This window comes from Balaenoptera borealis (assembly GCF_965194805.1).
Source record: "Balaenoptera borealis genome assembly, chromosome: 12".
Taxonomy (NCBI): Eukaryota; Metazoa; Chordata; class Mammalia; order Artiodactyla; family Balaenopteridae; genus Balaenoptera; species Balaenoptera borealis.
The window spans coordinates 100938329-100964510 of record NC_138869.1 but is presented as its reverse complement, the minus strand read 5'-3'; the positions used below and the strand labels follow the sequence as shown (position 1 = coordinate 100964510).

At 38.8% G+C, this 26182-nt stretch overlaps 2 protein-coding genes across 7 annotated transcripts in view; one reads left to right on the top strand and one right to left on the bottom strand.

Annotated features, from left to right (window-relative positions):
• Nucleotides 1-22127, bottom strand: part of NEDD9 (neural precursor cell expressed, developmentally down-regulated 9) — a 291241-nt gene extending 269114 nt beyond the window's left edge. For both annotated transcript variants that reach the window (XM_082344493.1, XM_082344495.1), the window contains exon 1: nt 21980-22127. The gene's annotated coding sequence lies outside the window, so the exon portion shown is untranslated. The remainder of the gene's footprint in view (nt 1-21979) is intronic.
• A 189-nt stretch (nt 22128-22316) lies between these two features.
• Nucleotides 22317-26182, top strand: part of TMEM170B (transmembrane protein 170B) — a 58462-nt gene continuing 54596 nt past the window's right edge. For 2 of the 5 annotated variants that reach the window (XM_082344560.1, XM_082344559.1), the window contains exon 1: nt 22473-23153. In XM_082344560.1, coding sequence (XP_082200686.1) covers nt 22838-23153 — 316 coding nt within the window. In that variant the 5' untranslated portion in view covers nt 22473-22837. Of the gene's footprint in view, nt 23154-26182 lie in introns of all 5 variants that reach the window. The other 3 variants (XR_014232090.1, XM_082344558.1, XM_082344557.1) reach the window with 2 other exon arrangements.

Genomic DNA, 26182 nt, shown 5'->3' with positions numbered 1-26182 from the left:
GTTGTCCATTTTATACATAGTATCAATAATATATATTTGTCAATCCCAGTCTCCGAATTCCGCCCCCCCACCATTTTCCCCCTTGGTATCCATACATACAGCAATCCCACTACTGGGCATATACCCAGAGAAAACCATAAATCAAAAAAACACATGCACCCCAATGTTCATAGCAGCACTATTTACAACAGCCAGGACATGGAAGCAACCTAAATGCCCATGACAGAGGAATGTATAAAGAAGATGTGGTACATATATACAATGGAATATTACTCAGCCATATAAAGGAATGAAATTGCATCATTTGTAGAGACGTGGATGAACCTAGAGAGTGTCATACAGAGTGAAGTAAGTCAGAAGGAGAAAAGCAAATATCGTATAATAATGCATATATGTGGAATCTAGAAAAATGGTACAGATGATCTTAGTTGCAAAGCAGAAATAGAGACAGACGTAGAGAACAAATGTATGGGCACCTCACAGTTCTTAAATGCTTATCTCTTATAGCACCAGTCATGGAACAGCTCACATTCAACACCATGCCAACATGTACCAAAGTGACTTATCCATTCCCAACACACTCTCTGCCAACCTTCATTGTTGGAGGATCAAACAAAGCACAGAGAAAAGGACACAGAGCTTCCATTAACCATGTACAAAGCCCCCTACCTGTCTCACTTCAATTTTTTTCTTAATGTCTATGCATGGCTGAAGGTCCTGTGTATTCTTCCTTGATGAAGTTTGAGAATGAGAGCAATGAAATTAGATGAAAGCATCTTAAGCATAATTAAGAAATATTTCAACAGACCAGAGGTCAAATAACTTTACTTTGTTTAACATAAATCTTGATATAAACTAAGATCTTAATTTAATGGTAGACACATATATCAAACTATGAATTTAAGCCAGAGTTTCCTACAAGTACTTTAAAAAGAACACTGAAAATACCTAAGAGAAGTTTTAAAAATTGGTTTTATCCTTACAGTTGATATTTGGAGGAAAAGCTCTAAGGTGTATGTAGGCCATTTAATCACTGACTATTTGCTTCTGAGCCTTCCATTGAATGCATTAAACATTGATAAACTGCCGGTTAAATGGCGGCTGTTTGAAATTTTATTCTCTGAAGACCTCTCATTTCAGAAGACAGCATTGAAAGAACATTTCATTTCTCTGTGATTTCTCTTGGTGGTACTCCGGGGAAATTTTAGTTGAGTCACTTGAAATAGAACATTATTATTGCCATGAATCAAATTATTAGGTATTAGTTTCCAGGTCTTTGAGGAAATAAATGTCAGAGAGGTGTGGGGAGAAGGAATATATTTCATAAAATACTGCAATAAAGGTCAGGACTGACCATTGACTAGTAGGTGTTTTAGTATGCGGTTAAAAATCTGTAATGGGCAGTTAAGGAAATTACCAACAAGTAGAATAAACTTTGAGATCACCAAACAGAGACTGCAGTGTAGATTTTGTCTCCATTAAGTAGAAAATTGAAGTTCGAATAGAAAGCAATCCACTGTGGTTCTTCTTCTGGATGTTATTTACAATCATTTGTCAAATTTATACCTTAGCTGAGTATAGTCTTTCTAGCAGGTGTACATTGAACACTTTCGTTTCATGGTCAAGAGAGAATCAGAAGCCAAGGCTACTGACCATCTATTTGACTGTTTTTTCTCTCCATGACCATATCTACTGCCTTGTTTTGATTTATAAAAATTACCTGGGAAAAAGAGGAATTTTTTTTGCCTATATAAAAGTAATACAGAAATTATTGCTGTTATTTTGGTGAGAAAAATTTTGTACAATGTGTTTTAATCTAAATAAAACGTAAATTTTATTTTTTTAAAGAAAATTACAAAAAAATCCTTTATAACCATAGATGCAAAACTCCTTAATGAAATATTCACAAATGGAATCCAGCAATATATTAAAAGAATGATATACCATGACAAAGTAGAGTTTATCCCAGGAATGCAAGGTTGGTTTCACATTTAAAAGTCAATCAATATTACTCATTGTATTGACAGACAAAAGGAACAAAATCATAGGATCTTCTCAATAGATGTGTAAAAAGTACTTGACAAATTTAAAAAACTCTCATGATATTAACAAAAAAATTCTAAGTAAACCAGAAATAGAAGGGAACTTCCTTCACCTGATAAAGGATATTTATGGGGGACTTCCCTGGTGGTCCCGTGGTTAAGACTCCACTCTTCCACTGCAGGGGGCATGGGTTCGATCCCTGGTGGGGAACTAAGATCCCGCATGCTGTGTGGTATAGCCAGAAAAAAAAAAAAAAGGATATATATAAAAACCTTACAGTAAATATAATGCTCAGTGGTGAGAGAATAAGAGTTTTTCCTCTCAGACTGGACACAGGGCAAAGATGTCTCCACTTAATGTTGTAATGGAGGCCCCAGCCAGTGGACTAGGGCAAGAAAATGAAGTAAAGAGTGTAATGTGTTTGTATGAAAATTCTAGGGAACCTATAAGCAACTACTAGAACTAATAAGCAAATTTTAAAATGTTGCAGGATACATTGTCAATATTCTAAAATCAATTGTTCTTTTATAACTTACTGACTTAATGGTAATAAAATTAAAATTTTTCATTTACAATAGCAACTAAAACATAAAAATTTAGAGGTAAATTAAACAAAACATGCAAGACCTCTTCACTAAAAATTACAAAACATTGCTAAGAGAAATTAAGGAAAACCCAAATAAATGGACATATGTACCATGTTAATGGATTAGAAGACGCAAGTAAATCTGAAAAAGAAGAACAAAGTTGGAGGATTTACACTATCTGAATTCAAAATTTACTAAGGCTACATTAATCAGGACAGTGTGATACTGGCATAAGGACTGAGAAACATCAATGGAACAGGATAGAGAGCCCAGAAATAGACTCACACTCGTAAAATCAATTAATTTCCAACAAAGGTACCAAAGCAATACATTGGGGGGCAAGGAAAATCTTTCCAACGAAAGGTACTGGAATAATTAGATATTCAACTGGGAAATGTTCATTCAAAAGGAACCTGGATGTTCTTCAGCATTACTCTTGTTCAATACACTAATCTGATGTGTTGTTCTTTTCTATTTACACATTAGCCTATCAAAGCACTTTTTCCACTATTATAATAATATTCCTACTGCAAAAATGTTATTTTTCTTTTTATAAAAATAACCTTTTTAAGTTTTAAAAGCAATAGTTTTTCACTTATGACAACTCATATGTTAAAGTATAAAGTAAACAAAATTACCTATGATTATACAAGAAAACCAGAAATCACCCAAGTTGACCTTTTGGGTTGGTCTTTCTAATCTTCTGTATATAGTGTCATAAAATTGTATATTGCATTTTTAACCTAATATTATTTTGCATGTAATTTTCTTTTTCCAAGACTCTGAGATTTTTTGTTTGCATGTAATATGATGATATTAGCTTTCATTTTAACATCTTTTTATGACACTTGTAATTGCATTTCCTGAAGACATAAATTTTAACTGTAAGCTACACCCAAATTGCACTTCCAACAGACATCTATTTCTGGAGTATCTGCCAAACTCATAAATAACTCTTCTTCCATGGCAATTGTCCATTTCACAATCCCCTATCCAAAATGTAACTGTACTATTGAACAAGCATGACTCAGGGAAGCAATCATGGAACAAATTTTATTTTAAATTTAAACTGTTACTTTAAATTTATTTCAAAGGTTTAGTTGTTCTCTTGCCCCTGATGAAATTTAGGGCAGGTCACAAAACTGAGCATTTCAAAATTATTTTTAAGTATCCTGTTACAAGAAAAACCACAGAAGCAATCTCTAGGCAGCCAAATTTACATTAGATAATCTGTTCTAAGGCCACAAGTGATTGTTAAAGTTCTGGCAACCTGAACTAAATGGGCCAATTACGCTCTCACACAGGAATTCCGAAATAAAGTCCAGAGTAAAGTTTGCCTGCAATTGTAGCGCACACTGTGGACTGAAGGCCAGAGAAGCGGAGTCTTCAAAGAGAAAGAAGACAGGAGGAAATGCAAAAAGGAGAAGCAGATATGGACCAAGAGCATTTCCTGGATTCTGCCAGCTGTTAATTGCCGGTATCACTTCCTTCCAGAACTCCAGTTGCATTCCTGCCTTTGGGTTCTGTGAAACCCCTCAATCACTGTATACCCAACTTCTAACTTTTTTTTTGTTGAATCAAGTTTTTGTTAAAGAGGCCCAAATAATACAGAAATGAGTATGGACTATGGGAAGTTTTATCCCTTAAACAACTAACATATTCATCATCAGTATATCCTTTGGCTTTGCCCATGGATGATGGCCTTTCTCTGATCTACTCCCTCCATCTGAGGTCCATGTTAGCTGTAAACTTGTAGTGTTCCCTGCTCACTCACTAAGATGCTGACTGTAGAGTTACCTAGATCATCTTTGCTCTTTTGAAACATCAATGTCAAACTTTTATGTATAGTTTCCTGATTTGAGAGAGCACATTGTCAGAAAATGCATAGGATTTGATATTCAGTGACTCTTGCAGATGTTTTTAATTCTAATCCCTTTGTGTTGTTCTTAGAAAGGAAATCAAGTTTTATTTGTCTTACTATTATTTCCAAGGTAGTCAATAATTTTAATACTGTGAGAATAAAGCACTTGAGTTTTTTTGGCTTCTGAATGTCAATGAGTTCTGTTTTCAGAAATTTGCCTTAGGTGAAGCATAAATTTACATGACATATTTTTAGTGACTGAGGGAAAATTTACTCACATTGCTAATAAAAAAGTTCCAGTATTACCAATATAATTTGTATTGGTTAGTGTAGCTCTAAGGATATGTCTAGAAAACCAAAGATAGCAGAGAATTAACACAACCCTAAAATGTCCTGATATTAGTTTTTCACCACATGATTTAGAAAATTATCTTTACTATTCATATTCATATTGCAGACTCTACCTTGGGTGAAATACTTTTAGCTTAGAAAACCAATCTGTAGGACACATTAAGTTTTAGAAACTTGGTTTCTTCACATTCTCAAACTATTGTGAAACTTTATTAAATTAAGTGAATCAAGCAAAAATTATTCAATAAATATTTAACATTTGCTAGGTGATATGGGTATTAGAGACAAAAAATAAATAAATAAAAAGGCATGTGGCCTTTGCCCTCCTTTACCTGGTAAAGTAGTTGGGAAGAGATACAGAGCAAGAGTAATAAAACAAGACAGTGTAGAGTGATGCGTATGCTGATTTTTAGAAGTTCTGAGATGGGGGAGAGAGAAATGGAAAAAAAAAGTAAACAAAGAAGCTAAGAACAGAGGATACAGAGAGAGAGTATATCTTGCATTTATGACAACTTTTCTGTCATTCCCTCCTTGGGGCTCCACTGAAATGAACTGAAGTTGAAATGGTCAGAGAGAACTTCCTAGAGAGTTGATTTGATTTGGGACCTGAAGGAAGAGACAGGATTTGAAAGGATAAATGGCTAAGTAGACAACATAAGCCAAAGTATGGAGATGAGAACACATTCAGGTTTGCAGAGGAGCAATTAACCTTACTAGCGTTGGAAGCCATAGGAAATAATACTGGGTGAGCATGGTGAAAAAGAGAAGTCAAAGGATTTTAAACATGAAGAACATAGGGAATTACTGAGCAGAGGGGTAACAGGATGAAAATTGGTTTGGGAGGATTAGTTGGGCAAGGTTATGAACGGTGCTTGGGAAGGGTGCACACTGGCATCTGGCAAGGTAACCAGGGCGTTGCTGTACTGATCCTTCCATGAGGCAATGAGGGCAGTGTCATCGCAAATAGGAAGGACCAATAAGAGCTTTCCAAAAAAGAAAACTATCTGATCTTGAGCAATCTGAGTCAGAGATGATGGTAGAACTTCTTGTCTAAATGAGTTGGGAGGTATGCGGCTGGAACTTAGGGAAGAGGACAGCATGGAGAAGTAGATTGACATAGATTTAGTAGTCAGTGATATAAAAGCGACAGCTGAACCCAAGAGAATGAGGGAGGATTCATCAAAGAAGGAATGTGGAGGAGAGAACAGAGAAATGAAAGTTGGGAACCACCCACATTTAGGGCATAGGACAAATAAAATGAGCCAATGCAAGAGGGAACATGTGGCCTGGGATGTAAGTGAGACTCAGATAGTGTTGCCAGAGAATTAAGGCAGCAGAGTGGTTAAGGAGGAGGACGCTGTCACCAGTGCTGGAAGAAGGTGAAGGAGCGAGAAGATGAGGACTTCAGGAGAAGAGTTAATAGTGATCTGGGACTGGAAACCAGATCACATAGACAAGGGAGGGAAGGAGCTATGAGGTGATGAGCGAGTGGACATGGGCAGAATAATGAAGCAGTTAGGAGGACAGGCTCTGATGGCAACTCTACCTGAATCCTGGCTCCATCCAGACTGGGCAACTTAACACACAGAAGTTGACCTAAGTCTCCATGCACTGGATTGAATAGCATCCCCCCAAATTCATGTCCTTCCCAGAACCTCAGAATGTGACCTTATTTAAAAATAGGGTTGTTGCAGATATAACTAGTAAAGATGAGGTTATACTACAGTAGGGTGGGCCCTTAGTACAATATGACTGATGTCCTTATAAGAAGAGGAAAGGACACAGAAAGAGACACACACAGGGAAGATGACCACGTGAGGATGGAGGCAGACACTGGAGTTAATATGCAACTGCAAGCCAAGGAAAACTCAGGATGCCTGGCCACACCAGAAGTTAGGAAAAAGGCACAGAACAGATTCTCTCCTAGAAACCTGAGAGTACAGCCCTGCTAACAGGGCTGATTTTGGACTTCGAGACCCCAGAACTGTGAGAAAATACATTTCTGTTGCTTTAAGCCACCCATTTTGTGGTACTTTGTTATGGCAGCTCCAGTAAACTAATATTCTTGGTAATCTCATCCTTAATGTGAGGATACTAACACTCTCCTTATAGGAAGGGTTAGCAGTATAATATGAAAAATGCTTAGCACAGTGTCTGCCCCATTGGAAGAGCTCAGTTATATGTTGTCATATATTATTTTTTTCTTTGAACAATTTGGTGTGGAAGAAAGGAAAAAGTGGTCCTAGAAAAACCATACATATAGTGAGGTAAATGTTGTTATTGTTTCTTTTAAACATTTTATCAAGAAGGTACCTCTTTTTTTTATACAGCAGGTTCTTATTAGTCATCCATTTTATACACATCATGTCAATCCCAATCGCCCAATTCATCACACCACCATCCCCACGCCCCTGCAGCTTTCCCCCTTTGGTGTCCATACGTTTGTTCTCTACATCTGTGCCTCAATTTCTGCCCTGCAAACCGGTCCATCTGTACTATTTTTCTAGGTTCCACATATATGCGTTAATATACGATATTTGTTTTTCTCTTTCTGACTTACTTCCCTCTGTATGACAGTCTCTAGATTCATCCACGTCTCAACAAATGACCCAATTTCGTTGCTTTTTATGGCTGAGTAATATTCCATTGTGTATATGTACCACATCTTCTTTATCAATTCATCTGTCGATGGGCATTTAGGTTGCTTCCATGACCCGGCTATTGTAAATAGTGCTGCAATGAACATTGGGGTGCATGTGTCTTTTTGAATTATGGTTTTCTCTGGGTATATGCCCAGTAGTGGGATTGCTGGGTCATATGGTAATTCTATTTTTAGTCTTTTAAGGAACCTCCATACTGTTCTCCATAGTGGCTCTATCAATTTACATTCTCACCAACAGTGTAAGAGGGTTCCCTTTTCTCCACACCCTCTCCAGCATTTGCTGTTTGTAGATTTTCTGATGATGCCCATTCTAACTGGTGTGAGGTGATACCTCATTGTAGTTTTGATTTGCATTTCACTAATAATTAGTGAGGTTGAGCAGCTTTTCATGTGTTTCTTGGCCATCTGTATGTCTTCTTTGGAGAAATGTCTATTTAGGTCTTCTGCCCATTTTTGGATTGGGTTGTTTGTTTCTTTAATATTGAGCTGCATGAGCTGTTCATATATTTTGGAGATTAATCCTTTGTCCATTGATTTGTTTGCAAATATTTTCTCCCATTCTCAAGGTTGTCTTTTCATCTTGTTTATGGTTTCCTTTGCTGTGCAAAAGCTTTTAAGTTTCATTAGGTCCCATTTGTTTATTTTTGTTTTTATTTCCATTCCTCTAGGAGGTGGATCAAAAAAGATCTTGTGATTTATGTCAAACAGTGTTCTTCCTATGTTTTCCTCTAAGAGTTTTATAGTGTCCGGTCTTACGTTCAGGTCTCTCATCCATTTTGAGTTTATTTTTGCGTTGGTGTTAGGGAGTGTTCTAATTTTGTTCTTTTACATGTAGCTGTCCAGTTTTCCCAGCACCACTTATTGAAGAGACTGTCTTTTCTCCATTGTATATCCTTGTCTCTTTTGTCATAGATTAGTTGACCATAGGTGTGTGGGTTTATCTCTGGGCTTTCTATCTTGTTCCATTGATCTATGTTTCTGTTTTTGTGCCAGTACCATATTGTCTTGATTACTGTAGCTTTGTAGTATAGTCTGAAGTCAAGGAGTCTGATTTTTCCAGCTCCGTTTTTGTCCCTCAAGACTGCTTTGGCTATTCTGGGTCTTTTGTGTCTCCATACAAATTTTAAGATTTTTTGTTCTAGTTCCGTAAAAAATGCTGTTAGTAATTTGATAGGGATTGCATTGAATCTGTAGATTGCTTTGGGTAGTATAGTCATTTTCACAATATTGATTCTTCCAATCCAAGAACATGGTATATCTCTCCATCTGTTGGTATCTTCTTTAATTTCTTTCATCAGTGTCTTATAGTTTTCCACATACAGGTCTTTTGTCTCCCTAGGTAGGTTTATTCCTAGGTATTTTATTCTTTTTGTTGCAATGGTAAATGGGAGTGTTTCCTTAATTTCTCTTTCAGATTTTTCATCATTAGTGTATAGGAACGCAAGAGATTTCTGTGTGTTAATTTTGTATCCTGCAACTTTACCAAATTCATTGATTAGCTCTAGTAGTTTTCTGGTGGCATCTTTAGTTTTCTCTATGTATAGTATCATGTCATCTGCAAACAGTGACAGTTTTACTTCTTCTTTTCCAATCTGTATTCCTTTTATTTCTTTTTCTTCTCTGATTGCCGTGGCTAGGACTTCCAAAACTATGTTGAATAATAGTGGTGAGAGTGGACATCCTTGTCTTGTTCCTGATCTTAGAGGAAATGCTTTCAGTTTTTCTCCATTGAGAACGATGTTTGCTGTGGGTTTGTCATATATGGCCTTTATTATGTTGAGGTAGGTTCCCTCTGTGCCCACTTTCTGGAGAGTTTTTATCATAAATGGGTGTTGAATTTTGTCAAAAGCTTTTTCTGCATCTATTGAGATGATCATATGGTTTTTATTCTTCAGTTTGTTAATATAGTGTATCACATTGTTTGATTTGCATATATTGAAGAATCCTTGCATCCCTGGGCTAAATCCCACTTGATCATGGTGTATGATCCTTTTAATGTACTGTTGAATTCTGTTTGCTAGTATTTTGTTGAGGATTTTTGCATCTATATTCATGAGTGATATTGGTCTGTAATTTTCTTTTTCTGTAGTATCTTTGTCTGGTTTTGGTATCAGGGTGATGGTGGCCTCATAGAATGAGTTTGGGAGTGTTCCTTCCTCTGCAATTTTTTGCAAGAGTTTGAGAAGGATGGGTGTTAGCTCTTCTCTAAATGTTTGATAGAATTCACCTGTGAAGCCATCTGGTCCTGGACTTTTGTTTGTTGGAAGATTTTTAATCCCAGTTTCAATTTCATTACTTGTGATTGGTCTGTTAATATTTTCTATTTCTATAGTCTTGGAAGGTTATACCTTTCTAAGAATTTGTCCATTTCTTCCAGGTTGTCCATTTTATTGGCATAGAGTTGCTTGTAGTACTGTCTTGGGATGCTTTGTATTTCTGTGGTGTCTGCTGTAACTTCTCCTTTTTCATTTCTAATTTTATTGATTTGAGTCCTCTCCCTCTTTTTCTTGAGGAGTCTGGCTAATGGTTTATCAACTTTGTTTATCTTCTCAAAGAACCAGCTTTTAGTTTTATTGATCTTTGCTATTGTTTTCTTTGTTTCTATTTCATTTACTTCTGCTCTGATCTTTATGATTTCTTTCCTTCTGCTAACTTTGGGTTTGATTTGTTCTTCTTTCTCTAGTTCCTTTAGGTGTAAGGTTAGATTATTTATTTGAGATTTTTCTTGTTTCTTGAGGTAGGCTTGTATAGCTATAAACTTCCCTCTTAAAACTGCTTTTGCTGCATCCCATAGGTTTTGGACCGTTGTGTTTTCATTGTCATTTGTCTCTAGGTATTTTTTGATTTCCTCTTTGATTTCTTCAGTGATCTTTTGGTTATTTAGTAACGTATTGTTTAGCCTCCAAGTGTTTGTGTTTTTTACTTTTTTCCCCCTGTAATTCATTTCTTATCTCATAGCATTGTGGTCAGAGAAGATGCCTGATATAATTTCAATTTTCTTAAATTTACTGGGGCTTGATTTCTGACCCAAGATGTGATCTATCCTGGAGAATGTTCCGTGTGCACTTGAGAAGAAAGTGTAATCTGCTGTTTTTGGATGGAATGTCCTATAAATATCAATTAAATCTATCTGGTCTACTGTGTCATTTAAAGTTTCTGTTTCCTTATTAATTTTCTGTCTGAATGATCTGTCCATTGGTGTAAGTGAGGTGTTAATGTCCCCCACTATTATTGTGTTACTGTCAATTTCCTCTTTTATAGCTGTTAGCAGTTGCCTTATGTATTGAGGTGTTCCTATGGTGGGTGCATATATATTTATAATTGTTATATCTTCTTCTTGGATTGACCCCTTGATCATTATGTAGTGTCCTTCCTTGTCTCTTGTAACATTCTTTATTTTAAAGTCTATTTTATCTGATATGAGTATTGCTACTCCAGCTTTCTTTTGATTTCCATTTGCATGGAATATCTTTTTCCATCCCCACATATTCAGTCTGTATGTGTCCCTAGGTCTGAAGTGGGTCTCTTGTAGACAGCATATATATGGGTCTTGTTTTTGCATCCATTCAGCAAGCCTGTGTCGTTTGGTTGGAGCATTTAATCCATTCACATTTAAGGTAATTATTGATATGTATGTTCCTATTACCATTTTCTTAATTGTTTTGGGTTTGTTTTTGTAGGTCCTTTTCTTCTCTCGTGTTTCCCACTTAGAGAAGTTCCTTTAGCATTTGTTGTAGAGCTGGTTTGGTGGTGCTGAATTCTCTTAGCTTTTGCTTGTCTGTAAAGCTTTTGATTTCTCCATCGAATCTGAATGAGATCCTTGCTGGGTAGAGTAATCTTGGTTGTAGGTTCCTCCCTTTCATCACTTTAAGTATATCATGCCACTCTCTTCTGGCTTGTAGAGTTTCTGCTGAGAAATCAGCTTTTAACCTTATGGGAGTTCCCTTGTATATTATTTGTCATTTTTCCGTTACTGCTTTCAATAATTTTTCTTTGTCTTTAATTTTTACCAATTTGATTACTATGTGTGTCGGTGTGTTTCTCCTCGGGTTTATCCTGTATGGGACTCTCTGTGCTTCCTGGATTTGGGTGGCTATATCCTTTCCCATGTTAGGGAAGTTTTTGACTATAATCTCTTTAAATATTTTCTCTGGTCCTTTCTCTCTCTCTTCTCCTTCTGGGACCCCTATAATGCGAATGTTGTCCCAGAGGTCTCTTAGGCTGTCTTCATTTCTTTTCATTCTTTTTTCTTTATTCTGTTCCATGGCAGTGAATTCCACCATTCTGTCTTCCAGGTGACTTATCTGTTCTTCTGCCTCAGTTATTCTGCTATTGATTCCTTCTAGTGTAGTTTTCATTTCAGTTATTGTATTGTTCATCTCTGTTTGTTTGTTCTTTAATTCTTCTAGGTCTTTGTTAAACATTTCTTGCATCTTCTCAATCTTTACCTCCATTCTTTTTCCGAGGTCCTGGATCATCTTCACTATCATTATTCTGAATTCTTTTTCTGGAAGGTTGCCTATCTCCACTTCATTTAGTTGTTTTTCTGGGGTTTTATCTTGTTCCTTCATCTGGTACATAGCCCTCTGCCTTTTTATCTTGTCTATCTTTCTGTGAATGTGGTTTTTGTTCCACAGGCTGCAGGACTGTAGTTCTTCTTGCTTCTGTTGTCTGCCCTCTGGTGGATGAAGCTAAGAGGCTTGTGCAACTTTCCCGATGGGAGGGACTGGTGGTAGGTAGAGCTCTCGTGGGCAGAGCTCAGTAAAACTTTAATCTGCTTGACTGCTGATGGGTGGGGCTGGGTTCCCTCCCTGTTGGTTGTTTGGCCTGAGGCAACCTAACACTGGAGCCTACCTGGGCTCTTTGGTAGGGCTAATGGCCGACTCTGGCAGGGATCACGCCAAGAAGTACTTCCCAGAACTTCTGCTGCCAGTGTCCTTGTCCCCTTGGTGAGACACAGCCACCCCCCACCTCTGCAGGAGACCCTCCAACACTAGCAGGTAGGTCTGGTTCAGTCTCCCCTGGGGTTAGTGCTCCTTCCCCTGGGTCCCGATGTGCACACTACTTTGTGTGTGCCCTCCAAGAGTGGAGTCTCTGTTTCCCCCAGTCCTGTCTAAGTCCTGCAATCAAATCCCACTAGCCTTCAAAGTCTGTTTCTCTAGGAATTCCTCCTCCCATTGCCGGACCCCCAGGTTGGGAAGCCTGAGGTGGGGCTCGGAGCCTTCACTCCAGTGGGTGGACTTCTGTGGTATAAGTGTTCTCCAGTCTGTGAGTCATCCACCCAGCAGTTATTGGATTTGATTTTACTGTGATTGCGCCACTCCTATCGTCTCATTGTGGCTTCTCCTTTGTCTTTGGATGTGGGGTATCTTTTTTGGTGAGTTCCAGTGTCTTCCTGTCAATGACTGTCCAGCAGCTAGTTGTGATTCTGGTGTTCTCACAAGAGGGAGTGACAGCATGTCCCTTTACTCCGCCATCTTGGTTCAGGGCCAATTGTTTCTTTTTAAATAATAGTTATGTGTGCATATTTAAACGCAGAAAATAAATAAAATCTCCAGAGAGAGGAATAGCCTAAAGAATTTGGAGATAATATATATCTTCATCAAAGACCAAATCCAGGGCAAATGAAAGATTTCATGAGATGTGACTATAAAGTAATAGACTGCATGTTTTAATGACTTACTACCATTTATAGTTCCAAAATGATATTATTCTTCAGAGAAGACACTCTGGAAGGTAGACTGTTATTCTAATGGCGTTGCCATTACTTCAAATACATTTTAATTTTCTTCCAAACCAGGTAGTTCCAAACTACACAGACAAAGGTTTCACCACTCATGACACACCTCACTTTTACTCAAAAGACGTTTCTTGCCAGGCTGGCCACTCAACTGACATTACACCAAGCAACTTCTGACTATTTCCAAATGCCAAGTCCACCCGTAAATTATAAACATTAGCACCATTGAGGGCATTTTTTAGAAGTGTGCCAAATATTTATCAAAGTAGTCTTAAATACCCAAATGTGAAAGAAAACATTCTGATTTCAAATAGAGTATCAATCTTGTTGGCATATATGCTTGATGACTTCAAACCAGGCAAGGCTTTTGACAAAAGTTTTCTTAAGTACATATTATAGATCAATTTTTTCCCAGATACTTCAACAGTTAAGCCCTAACTGGCTACTCACTGAAGCAATGATGGTATCTTTACTGGTGAATTTCCAACTGAGGTCCACTCAGCAATTTCTAAGTACACTTAAATACATGGCTTAATTTTTTCCTCCTTATTTCTTATACCTCAATATGCATGAGAAGGAAATGGTCTTGTTTTTCAAAGGCTTACAAAGAACAGAAAGGAATAAACTATGATTTCAAAATGCCTAATAATCTATTCACATCATGTTCAGAGTTTCAGAAATGAAGAAGGACAAGCAAAGGGAAAAAGGGTCATCTTTAACTTGCCCCCACTTTAACTTTCCCAGAAATTACAGACAGAAAGAAAAAAAGATCATTAACAAAATGTCACTTTGCTTAAAACAGAAACAGACTCATAGACCTAGAGAACGAATTTACGTTTACTGTGGGGAAAGGTTGGGGGAGGAATAGATTGGGAGTTTGGGATTGACATGTACGCACTGCTATATTAAAGATAAAATGCCTTTCCATGAAAAAAAAAGTCACTTTGCTTAAAATGAGATCTTTTTAAATGGGAATCTTAGTTCACATGAAACACAAATTTTTCACTGTCTCATCTTCACCCTGGAGTAAATTAAATTCTTTATTCATCCTTCTATTGCATTCTGTGTCATATTTCACAGTGAAATACTAACCTGCACTTTATTTGAGCTTGGAAATCCACCACAAATATAGGGAGGTTGAAATAAAAGAGGAGGCTCCCTTGGAGGCCAGACTCTGAGAAGCAAGAAATGCACCCTGGTTGCAGAGAGGAAGTTGCATTTTGTTGTACAACTTGTTGGTTACGCAGAACTCTTGGCCTAATCATGAGAGATGACATCTGTTCAACAATTGCACAACTTACTCCTCAGTCAATCAACATCTGTTAATTTGATTTGATTTATTTATTTTTTAATTTACTTTTGGCTGCGTTGGGTCTTCGTTGCTGCGTGTGGGCTTTCTCTAGTTGCAGTGAGTGGGGGCCGCTCTTCGTTGCGGTGCGCGGGCTTCTCATTGCGGTGGCTTCTCTTGTTGTGGAGCACGGGCTCTAGGCTTGCGGGCTCAGTAGTTGTGGCACACGGGCTTAGTTGCTCCACAGCATATAGGATCTTCCTGGACCAGGGCTCGAACCCGTGTCCCCTGCATTGGCAGGCAGACTCTTAACCACTGTGCCACCAGGGAAGCCCGTGTTAATTTGATTTTAACACACAGTCTTCCATTCCTTTGGTCATCAAGAGTGATGGAGAAACTAAGAGAAGAAGCCGAGTGCCCTACTTGATACAACCTTTTCCCCAACTTAGAACTGGGTCACATGACCTTGGCTATGAAGAAGGCTCTAATTCAGCCTATCTTATTCTTATAATACCCTCAGCACTTATGGAATATATATATATATATATATATATATATATATATATATATATATATATATATGGTGAATATATATGTCTGTAACTGAGTACACACATTGTATTACATATATAAATATATACATATATGTAATATATTTACTGACTACATACATATATTATGTAACATATATAAAATATATAATATATATTATTCCTGCAATATACAATACATATATGTATATTATTATACATATTACTATACGTATATATAATAATACAATAATATAATAATATAATACATATTAAAATAATATTATTGTATACTATATACAAGTATAATAACACATATTATGCATTACATTCTACATGTATACATAATAAACATACATTTACATATATATAATTATACAATGTTAGTGTATACTCAGTCACAGGTTGTTGTTAACTGTGTTCTATTGTTTCTAAAACATGTTTTATTCTCTTAAACCAATGCTAAGGTCTTTAAGGGAAGGAACAGTGTTTTTCTTATCTTTTAACACATATGATTAGTATAATGAAAGAAAAGGGATGAAAATTACTAACTTCAGTTCAAACATACTTTTACAGTGGGCCAGATGTTCTCATTTTATTCCCAGTTACCCCAGATATTTACTATCCAGGTAGATCCCAGGGGAACTGCAACAGGGCTGCAGCTCTCATGCAACATCAGCAAGAAATAAGATTTGTTGTTTAAACCAATGAGATTTTAAGTTTCTTTGTTATGTAGCATGGTCTAGTGAAACCTAAGGTATAGCCTAAAGCAGATCTAGTGGACAAAAATAAGTAAGATTATAGAAGACCTTTAGTAACGTAATAAATATGGTAGATCTTATTCATATAGACCACACTATTCCCTAAAAACAGAGAATACACCTTCTTTAATTGTGTACTCACTTCCCCAAATTAACCATATACTGGGCTACAAAGAAAACATCAGTAAATCCCTCAAAGTGGAAATGGTATAAATAACATTCTTTGGCTACACAGTAATTAAACTATGAACTGCTAACAAATATAGAACTGCCTCCCTTTGAAAGTTGAAAGTTAAAAAAGAATCTCTCTTTTAAATAACTTCAAAGTAGAAATCAAAAGTAAGATGGCAGAATTTCTAGAAGATAACAACAGAAAATGTTAATAGAACATCATGTATCAAAAGCTACAGGATACAACCTAAGCAATGCTCAGGGCAAATTCAAAGTTAAATACTTATATTAAGAAACAAGAAAAAATATAAAGAAATGAATCAAGCAGCTAACATAAAATTTACAGAAAATAACAAAACAATCCAAAGAAAAGCAGAAGAAACTAACTGATAATGATAAAAGAAAAAAAGTGAAATAATATACAGAAACACAGAGAACTGATAAATACATCTAAGAGCTGATTAATTGGAAAAAATATAAAATGATTAGCAAATATAATTAAGATAAAATTAGAGAATGTGTAAGTTCGCAAAATAAGCAACGTGTTGGAGAAGTTAAAAGATTTACAAGAGGTATTGATTAACACTGCAAATTACTTTTAAAAATTGTATCAGATAGATAAAAATAGGTCAAATGAAAAAATTACAGAAAGAAATCAGGAAGAGAAAAAATATTGAAATGGATAAATTGCCATAGGAAAACAACACTACCTAGAAAAAAATTGACAAAGAGCTGCTTCCCTAAAGCATCGACAGCAGTTTTACAGTTGAATTTCACCAAACAATGAAGGAAAAGAAAAATCCAAACAACGACAGCTTCTAAATATTTTGTATAAAGCCAACACAACGTTAATCAGTAAAAATAAAAAATAAAAATAAAAACCACAAACTAAATTAAACACAATTCTAAAGAGAAACGTACAGATCAATCTCACTCACAATACTGATGACATAATTCTAATAAAAGATTAAGACATGGAATTAAGTAGCATATTGAAAGAATGAGAGATCATGACTAAGTGGCATTAACTCCAGAAACTCAAAGAAAATGTATTAGGAAAATTTTAATATAATCCTCATATATTTAGGACCAAAGGAAGAATCACATTGTCATATCCATAGATGCTAAAAAGAGACATATTCAACAACTTTTCAAAATCAAATTTCTTAATAAAATAAAACATTAAAATATCTCAACATCCCCTAAATTTATTTATAAATGTAACACGATTTCAGTGAAAATATAACCAGTAATATTTTTAGAATTAGGAAGCTGATTTTAAAGTTCTTCCAGAATAATACACATTCAAGATTAATCAGGAAAAAAATTGAAAAATGAATAGAAAAGGAGGACCTATCTTAGAAGAACCTGAAGCATATTGTACAGTTAAAGAAAATAAAAATAGTGTGGTGCTGACACATGAATAGATAGATAGGACAAAAATGAAAGTCCAGAAATAAATCGAAGTATACATAGAAATTTTGAACATGATATAGCTGGTGTTTTAGGTCAGTGGGAAAATGATGGATTTTTCAATAAATGTTTTGGGACAACTCAGTTGCCATCTGGAAAAACAAAATTAGATCTCTACTAAACGTTTTACATTAAAAAAATTCCAAGTGGACTAAAGGTGTAAACAAAGACACCCATAAAATTTTTAGAAAAGATATGAGACTTAAAAAAACCAAATCTGAGAAGGGAAGACATTTTAAAGCATGGCGGGAGACTTAGATACCATAAAAGAAAAGGCTGACAACATAAGTATCAGAAATTTCTACATGACCAAAGAGTTTTGTTAAAGCTAAAAGGCTACTGACAAACTGAAAAAGATGTATACAGTACATATCACAAATGGTTAATTTGTTAAATATTTAAAAGCTCCTACATGTAAGTTTTTAAAAGATAAATTACCCAAAAGAAAAATGGGCAGAAGTGTCTAGAAAAGGCAATCCATATGTTCCTTCACACACACATAAAATGTGTCACCTCACTTAAAATCAGAAAATCGCTAATAAAATACAGTGAAATACCATTTCCACCATTTTGTTCTTGGCATACAATGTTTTATGATGTTTAGCTCAACAATTAAGTACTTTAAGAATTGGGTTTAGTGTGGATTATGCATCATGAATCTACAAGTGGCATTTACTCAACACATTATTTTATGTGTTTTATATTTGGCCTTCCATCCATAATATGACCCGACTGGATGCAGGGTAATTTCAGACACCGGTTTTTAGGGGGGAAACTGAGTCTCCTGTGTTGCCAAATGCAGGATTTTGTATGCGTGTGATTTTAGCAGAGTCTTTCTTTCCACTCACATTCAGGCCTCAAAGAATGAATTCTTAGAGTTCAAATGTCGTGTATTATCTCTTTTAAGGACTTAGGATAATAAACAAGGAGCTACACGGTGGTGGGGAGTGGGCTGGGCAGCATCTGGCAGAAATTGGAAGGTAGGTGGTTTGTATGCACAGGTGGAGGGAAAACAACCAGGATGAGGTGGAAAATGGAGCTAGAGGCACCGGCAGGTACCTGCCTGTCCTTCCATCTCAGACATGCTCCTAACCCTCCATGACTGTGGGTGGACATCATTTCCCACTGCCAATATGGGGCATCTCTCTGCTCTTTTCTGAACAGGGCTGGACCCCTCAGCAGCCCCATAATGGTGACCTGGCACCCTAGGTATGCCATATCTTACTGCAGAGACAAAGTAGGACATACCTTGTTTTTCTGATTTACTGTGATGGAAATGTCTCTTGACTCTTAACAGGTGTTCTGAGAAACATTTCAACAAGTAAATTTCAGTGCAGTACCTATTTTAAAATAATATGCATGACCATTTCTTCCTCTTATTTCTGTCATTTCTTCCAACAGAATTTTATATTCTTCTTCAAAAAACCAGCAGTGTTTTCGTTTTGTGTGTGTGTGTGTGTGTCCGTATAAGAACAAGATACAAGATTTGGGCAGAAGTGAGGTTTTGTGTATAGATTTTGAAAAAAAAAGTAGTCTAATAGTGTTATAAAATTTAACACTATTAAATTAGTGTTATGAAATTTCAACCCATCCTTGTGAAAATTAAATGAGCTAATATGTTGTACTTGGCACAAGGCCTGGCAGGAGGAAGGAGCTAAGTGTTGATTATTACTATTAGTTAAATGACGCCAAAAATCTGAAGAGGTACCATTATTATTTCCATTTTAAGGCTAGTAAGTGATGCAGCCAGTGTTCAAACCATATTTTCCAGATAATGAATCTTTTAAACCTGCACCATCACTCAGAGTTTGGAGCTGCTGAAATGTGTCGCGAGATGAAATTAGGTTGCCTATGTAATGTGACTCTGTGATGTAGTACTGTACAGCGAGAAAGGAAGATAATAAAGGAGAAAGATGTCCTCATAGTTAATGTTTTTCCCAAAGAATCAATATCATTTTATATTCTAATTGACTTTAAAAGCTTTCTTCTGGGCCCTCTCTGGACAATTAATAGGATTCCTAAGACTTATGGGTGTTCCCTTACTTGTGTGTAAGAAATAAACCAGGAACTCTTTGTGAATTGTTATTTATTTCACATGCAAGGGCACGGGGCTAAAAGAGACCTCTAGGATTTATTTGGGGTGTTCCCTGATTTCTGGCAGGAATGTGACTAAACCATTCCTTGACTGGTGTATTAACTCAATACTGAAAATCTGCAAGGAAAGAAACTACACAACTTCCACCTGCATTAATTCAGTTTTGCGTTTCATAACCTTGGCCATTGGGAAATGTTCAATTCACTTAAGAGTATATGCTTCCAACATATCATTATGTTTATCATTAGCTTTATCAAGGCAAACACAAGTTGAATGCAAGGTATTAGCCTAGAGAGCTGAGACCTTATGAATCTTCAAATCCTATAGATAATGCCTAGCACAGAACATTATTATAGATAACAGATGCCAAATAAATGCTTACTGAATTGAGCTGAATAGCAAGGGAAACGTTGTCTGGTTATCAAAGTGCATTATCGATTTGAGCCTTCCTTGCTGTGTCTTACTTTCTCATTTCCAGAAATGAACACTTAGGTTCCATTAAAAAAATTATGTGAAACAAGAAAAATGCTGACTTTTCTATGAAGTTTATTCAATTATTCATTCAACAAATATTTGATGAACACCATGTGCTAGGCACTGTCCCAGGTTCTGAATATTTTAAATGCATGCTACCATGTTTTAAACAGTAGTGTGTAATAATAAGAACCCCACTGATTCCGTGTAAACTAACTAAAAGTTCCTGATGTGAGAGTTTAATGAGCTGCTGCTTAGAGAGTTTGATATGAACCCTTCATTGAATGTAGTCATATTCTCTAATACCTCTAATCATATAATATCAAATCTCTTACTGGTAATCATTAGGTAACCTGCATCTCCCCATCCAGAACCTTAAAGGTATGGAGTTGATAGTGAGGTAAGGAAGATGGTGTGGCTACTGGAAAGAATGAACAGACTAGGAATTCAGAAACTGGGCTGTGAAGTGGTGTCACCTCTGTAAGGCACTTAATTCTGCAGAATCAGTTTCACCTATCTGTAAAATAAAGTGAATTGGCAAAGTGGTAAAGTCCCTTTTAAGTCTGACTATTTTATAATCTTAAATTAAGATCTCATTAATTCTAAATCCTTAGACGACGATAACTCCACATGATGAGTTTTGGCTCAGTTCTTATTAGTGATGCAGACTGTTCCCTTTCCTCCTGTGTTGTGACATCAAACAGACAATACATATGCCAACTAAAAATGGTTTTCTGCCTTCTGGTTCTGTAAGAATGACGCCAGTAGCCACTGCAGTCGCTAACCTTCCCCACACCCTGAAAGGAGTTCAGGGTGGAGATCAGGAATGAGGCCCTCTGTGCTCCAGGAAAAACTGGCAGAACAGGTCTTCAGTTAGGTATTTTCAGGAGAAGATTTTATGAGCCCAATTTCTTGCATCTTCTCATATCTAGAAAAGCCCTAAAATCATTAACAGAGATACGTGCTCCTCGTGACTAGCACCAACCTTCTTGTGGCCAGCAGCAACTTTCTGCCAAAATGTGTGCTTAAGGGCACATACGCCCCCTTCACCAAAGTCACGTATATACTGACCTCCTCCGCACCTCGCCAGAGCAGCTGCTCAGAGCTACCTGAAAGGCTGTATCCCCGGCTACAGTTCTCGTTCTGCCCCAAATAAAACTTAACTCACACCTCTCGCGCTGTACATTTTTTCAGTTGACACATACATACGTATATAAATATACATATGTATATTTTAAGGTGGTCACCAAGAACACCCTTTACAGGTGATCCAACCCTCCTGCGTTTTGCCCAAAGTACTTGATGATTTAGCTACAGCATGAACTTCGGCGTCCTTTGCAGATTTTCTTTTCAGACAGTAAAGAGGCTGAAAAAGGATGGGGAGAGGCGGGCTGACTGGTGCATATGTTGTTATTGCCAAAACTTAATTCTTATTTTTCAAGATAAAAGGTTTCAGACTTCAAGGAGGAGTTCACTTTGTTGTGGTTGAATTTTAGACAGTTTCTCGGGCTAACGGTGGATATGGAGAAAGGCAACAAACCACGGGAAGAGAGGTCTAGTTTAAGTCCTGAGCTGGGCGGGGGGGAGGGGGGGAGATAACGGAGACTTTTACAATTTAGGTAAAGAGAGTACTGCAACGAAAAAAGAGCTAGCCCCGAGGGTGGCCTTGAGGTGTAGGACACCTGCCCAGCCCCGGCACTGCAGGTGATTTCAGATGCCGGAACCACGGGAGGCCCAGGTTCTTGCTGTGGGTAGGACTGGATGAATCGTAAAGTGGGTCTGTTTCTGCTTTACTGGCTTTCGGATATATTCTGCAAGTAGTGACCTACCCAGGTCATCTGCCTCACCCCCCTCCAAAAAAAACCCCAAAACCCCAAACCCACAAACTGACAAATCTAAAATGTTGAGATATTTACACTTGTTAGAAAAAGTTGTACTCAAACCTTTTTATCCAATGTATTTCATTCGAAGCCAAAGATGTGAAGTGTCACAGCATCCACCTGACGGAGTTTGACACCTCGCTCCCCGCCACGTAGGGTCGGGGCTGCAGCTCAGCCTGGAGCTCCAGCGCCGCCCGGATTCTCCCAGGGCGCGCGCCCGGGGCCGGGGGGCCGGGGGGCTGGGGGGCCGGGGGCAGGGAGGGCGTGGAGCTGGTTCCCCTGGAGCGCCCAGTCAGCAGCGAGGCCCGTCGGTGGCGCTAGTGACGTAGGCCTCACTTCCCTCCGCCCCACTGCGGGCCGAGGCTCAGCCCCGTCAGCCTCGCGAGCTCGCGCGCGCGAGAAGCAGGAGGAGGAGGGCTTTGGGGCCGGCCGGCTGTCGGAGGGCGACGGGTCGCGGGAAGGGGGGAGAGTGAGCATGCGCAGCAGCTCCGTGGAGAGCGGGGGAGGTGGGGACCCGTGCGCGCGCGCACGATCGGTCCGGGGCGGCCGCGGGTGGAGGGGGCGGTTCCTCGAGTGTCGGCGGCAGGAGGGTTGGCAGGCTGGCGGCAGGTGCTGCCGCGGCCGCCGCCGCCGCCTCCGCCTCCTCCGCCTCCTCCGCCTCCTCCGCCTCCTCCGAGTCCTGGGTCTGCTCGTCCTCTCGCGGTGATGAGCTGAGCCCCGTCGGGGGCTGCACCTGCCGGCTGCCCATCACCCCGGACCTCCCGGCGTGACCTCGGCCTCCTCGCGTGCCCGGCCCCCGCGGCGGGCGCCGAGCTGCCCCTGAGAGGGAGCGGCAGCGGCCTCCTCCGACCCGAGTCCTCGCTCGGGGGGCCGCGCGGGGAGAGCGCCCGGCCCCCTCCCCTCCCCAGTCCGCCGTCCTCGATGTCTCCCCGGCGGGGAGGGGGCTGCCTGGGAGACGCGCTGAGCGGCCCCCCCCGGAGGCCCGTCGGCGGCAGCAGCAGCGACCAGCCCGGCGACCCGAAGCCTCCCCCGGCGGCGGCGGCCTGGAGGAGCCGCGCACCCGCCGCCGCCCCCGGAGCCTCGCAGCCGCCGCCGCCGCCCGGCGCCCGAGGAGAGGGCGGCGGGCGTCCCCCAGGGAAGATGAAGGCGGAGGGGGGCGACCACTCCATGATCAACCTGTCGGTGCAGCAGGTCCTGAGCCTCTGGGCCCATGGGACGGTGCTGAGAAACCTTACGGGTAATTGATGCGCCCGGGGTGGGGACCGGGATGCGGTGCCGCCCCTCGCCTCCCTTCTCCCTCCCTCGGAGGGGAAGCGCTCCTCGCCGCCCCACCCCCGTGCGCGCCCCGCTCGGGAGCTCGCGGTCCCAAGTCCTGGCGAGGAAGGTGTTAATTGGATCCGCTCCGCTCCTGTTCTGGGGGCGCCGACGCCAGTCCCCCGAGACCCCGGCTCCAGAAGCGCTGGGGGAGAATCCACGACCCCCGCCTCCCCTCCCTTCCTGCATCGGGAGGGCCGGCGACCGCCCTGCCTCTGTAGTACGCGCGGAATTGCTTTAGCGCTGAGACTTGAGTACAGTTAGCCTTTATTTATCTCCCCACCTCCATACACACACACACGCACACACACACACACACACGCACACGCGCGCGCTTGCTTATTGCTCTTTAGGTCTTTTTCTAGTTTAGCTCTTTTTCTTTCTTGCAAATCTCAAATCGAATGCAGGACTTAAATTCCCTCTCACAATGATCAGTTTGCTTCAACTGTTAATTTGTTTTTGCGATATAAATGACTCATTAAGTAGATTATATTAGGTCACGGGCTGGGTCAAGGTCTAGTGAATTCTAAGCACTTTTTGCTTTAACCGTATATCTCCTCTCTCTCCTATTTCCTTTTGTCTGTCTGTCTCCCTCTGGCGTCAAGCTGCTGCTTCTGTGACATTTGATAATTTTGTGTATTTCCCTTCATACGTCAAGGCTATCAGGAGGGAATTGGACTTAATATATTATAGTAATTAACATCAATTTCTAGTTGTAAAAGTGAGCAATAATACTCATAAACTTTTAAAATCAAATTTGTAGGTCTGGTTTGTGGAGAAACTTCTGGCTTGGTTAATGCAGAAATGCTTGTATTATACCCTGACTTTAAAAAATACTCGCTAAAGATTAGTGTTTACGAGAAAGTGATTTCAGTTGCAGTTTGATGACTCCTCAGTGCGTGCTTCTCAGGGAAAAATCTTAAAAACATACTCAGGATTTAATTTTTGAAAATGTATAAGACAGCTAATTTTGATAGAGCATTAGTATTTCAAAATGCATTATGTTAAACTGGTTAAGAGTATGGAGAGTATTTTACAAATATAACCTATCTTGATAGGATACAAGATATTATAAAATCTAGCATTACATGGAATTCAGATATTCATAGAGAAAAGTTGGGATTATTTACCACCAGGTTGAGTTTAAAGACGCTGGGTGCCTTGAATGTGGAAACTGCTATATAAAATTAACATGGATTCTGGATTGATTTATGGTGCCCTCACTTTTAATCTGTGGTTATTTAACTTGGAGCACACTGACCTTACATGATGGTTGCAGGTCAGGAACATGTTTTTAGTTCTGAAAACCTACACTGACATAAGCACCATTTCATAATTCAATTGAATTTTGAGATAGACCACTTTATCTTACTTACGGCTTTCCTTGTGTTTATCCACTGTTAATATTTCAGATGTTGTATGAATTATGTTCATTGGAGTAAAATGAAAAATAAGGATTTAAGAATATGTATTTGTATATGTTAATGACTGGCTTAGCTCATCAGTGGGTATTTAGAGAAAATTAGCTTTGGGAACCACAGAGTAAATGTAAATGTAACTTACCTCTTGGACAGATTTAACAATATTTTAAAATATTTACTTTAACATTCTGAATCATTATAGTGGCCTCCAGTTCCCATAGGTCAACCGTTAGGCTAACAATAGTAGTTTCAGCCCAGGGTTAGCTCTAATTATCTCCTAATATAATCGTAATAATCAGCTGTTGCTCATTGGACTTTGCCATTTTATAAGGGATATGGGGTATGCTGAACATCCAAAACCAGGACTGAGGTGGGACTGAGGAGCATGGGAACCTCTCCTAGGAAATTTAAATCGAGTCTGAGTACACAAAATTCTGTCAAAATGGAGAAAATAGATTAGGAATAGGCTTCACCAGCAGGTGAATGTACCACGTTAGGAACCACGTCACTGCTAAAAAGTAGACTCCGTAAGTGGTAACATTCTGATGTGGTTCATTATGGCCTTCTCCATGCTTGTGACCTTCGCGATCCCATATGCAGCTTGATCATTAGTTAAGTGATGCCTCCTACAGTGCCATTTTTTTTTTCAGCTTCATAATTAAGATGTAAGTTAAAATTGTTTGTTTTTTATTTTTTTTTAACATTTTTATTGCAGTATAATTGCTTTACAATGATGTGTTAGTTTCTGCTGTATAACACAGTGAATCAGCTTTATGTATACATATATCCTCATATCCCCTCCCTCTTGCATCTACAGTGCCATTTAGAACTTAGTCTATTAGAAACAAACACACAACTTCTAAAACAAGATGACTCCTATTTATTGAATGCCTGCTATGTATCAGGCAATTTACATATATTATTTCTAATCTTCAGAGTAACTCTCCAAAGCAGATTTACAAAGAAGCTCAGAGAGGTAAAGTTGGCCCACATCAAATAGCTTGAAATGGCTGAGCTAGGCTTGAAACCCTTCTCTGCCTACAGAACTACTCTCTCCCCCTTTCCAAGCTGCTTTAGCTACTTCTTCTCTGTTCTCTATAAACAGAATGAATTAAGTGCTTCATCTTGTTCCTTCAGCTCCTTATACATGCTTTTGTTGTTATATTTGTCAATTACATTATAATCTTTATTTGTCTCTTCTAGACTGTGAGCTTTTTGAGGGTGGGGTCATTGTTGTAATCATGGAATTCTGGAATCCTAGTGTATTGTATCTGGCACGTAGTATATGCTCAATGCATGTTTATTGAATTGAGCTTTTAAAACAATACTTAACAGTTGCATGATTAAAACATTCTAGTTGCCTTATTTTTCAGCTACATCTGTTTGAGTGAATATGCTTTTAACTAGGATATAAGGTGTTTAAGCAATTCATATAGATAATTGTCATACTTTTAAAACACACAAATGCTTTTTTTGTGCTAGTTACCGTTCTTTCATGGATTTTATTTAATCTTTTCAACCATCTTGAGAG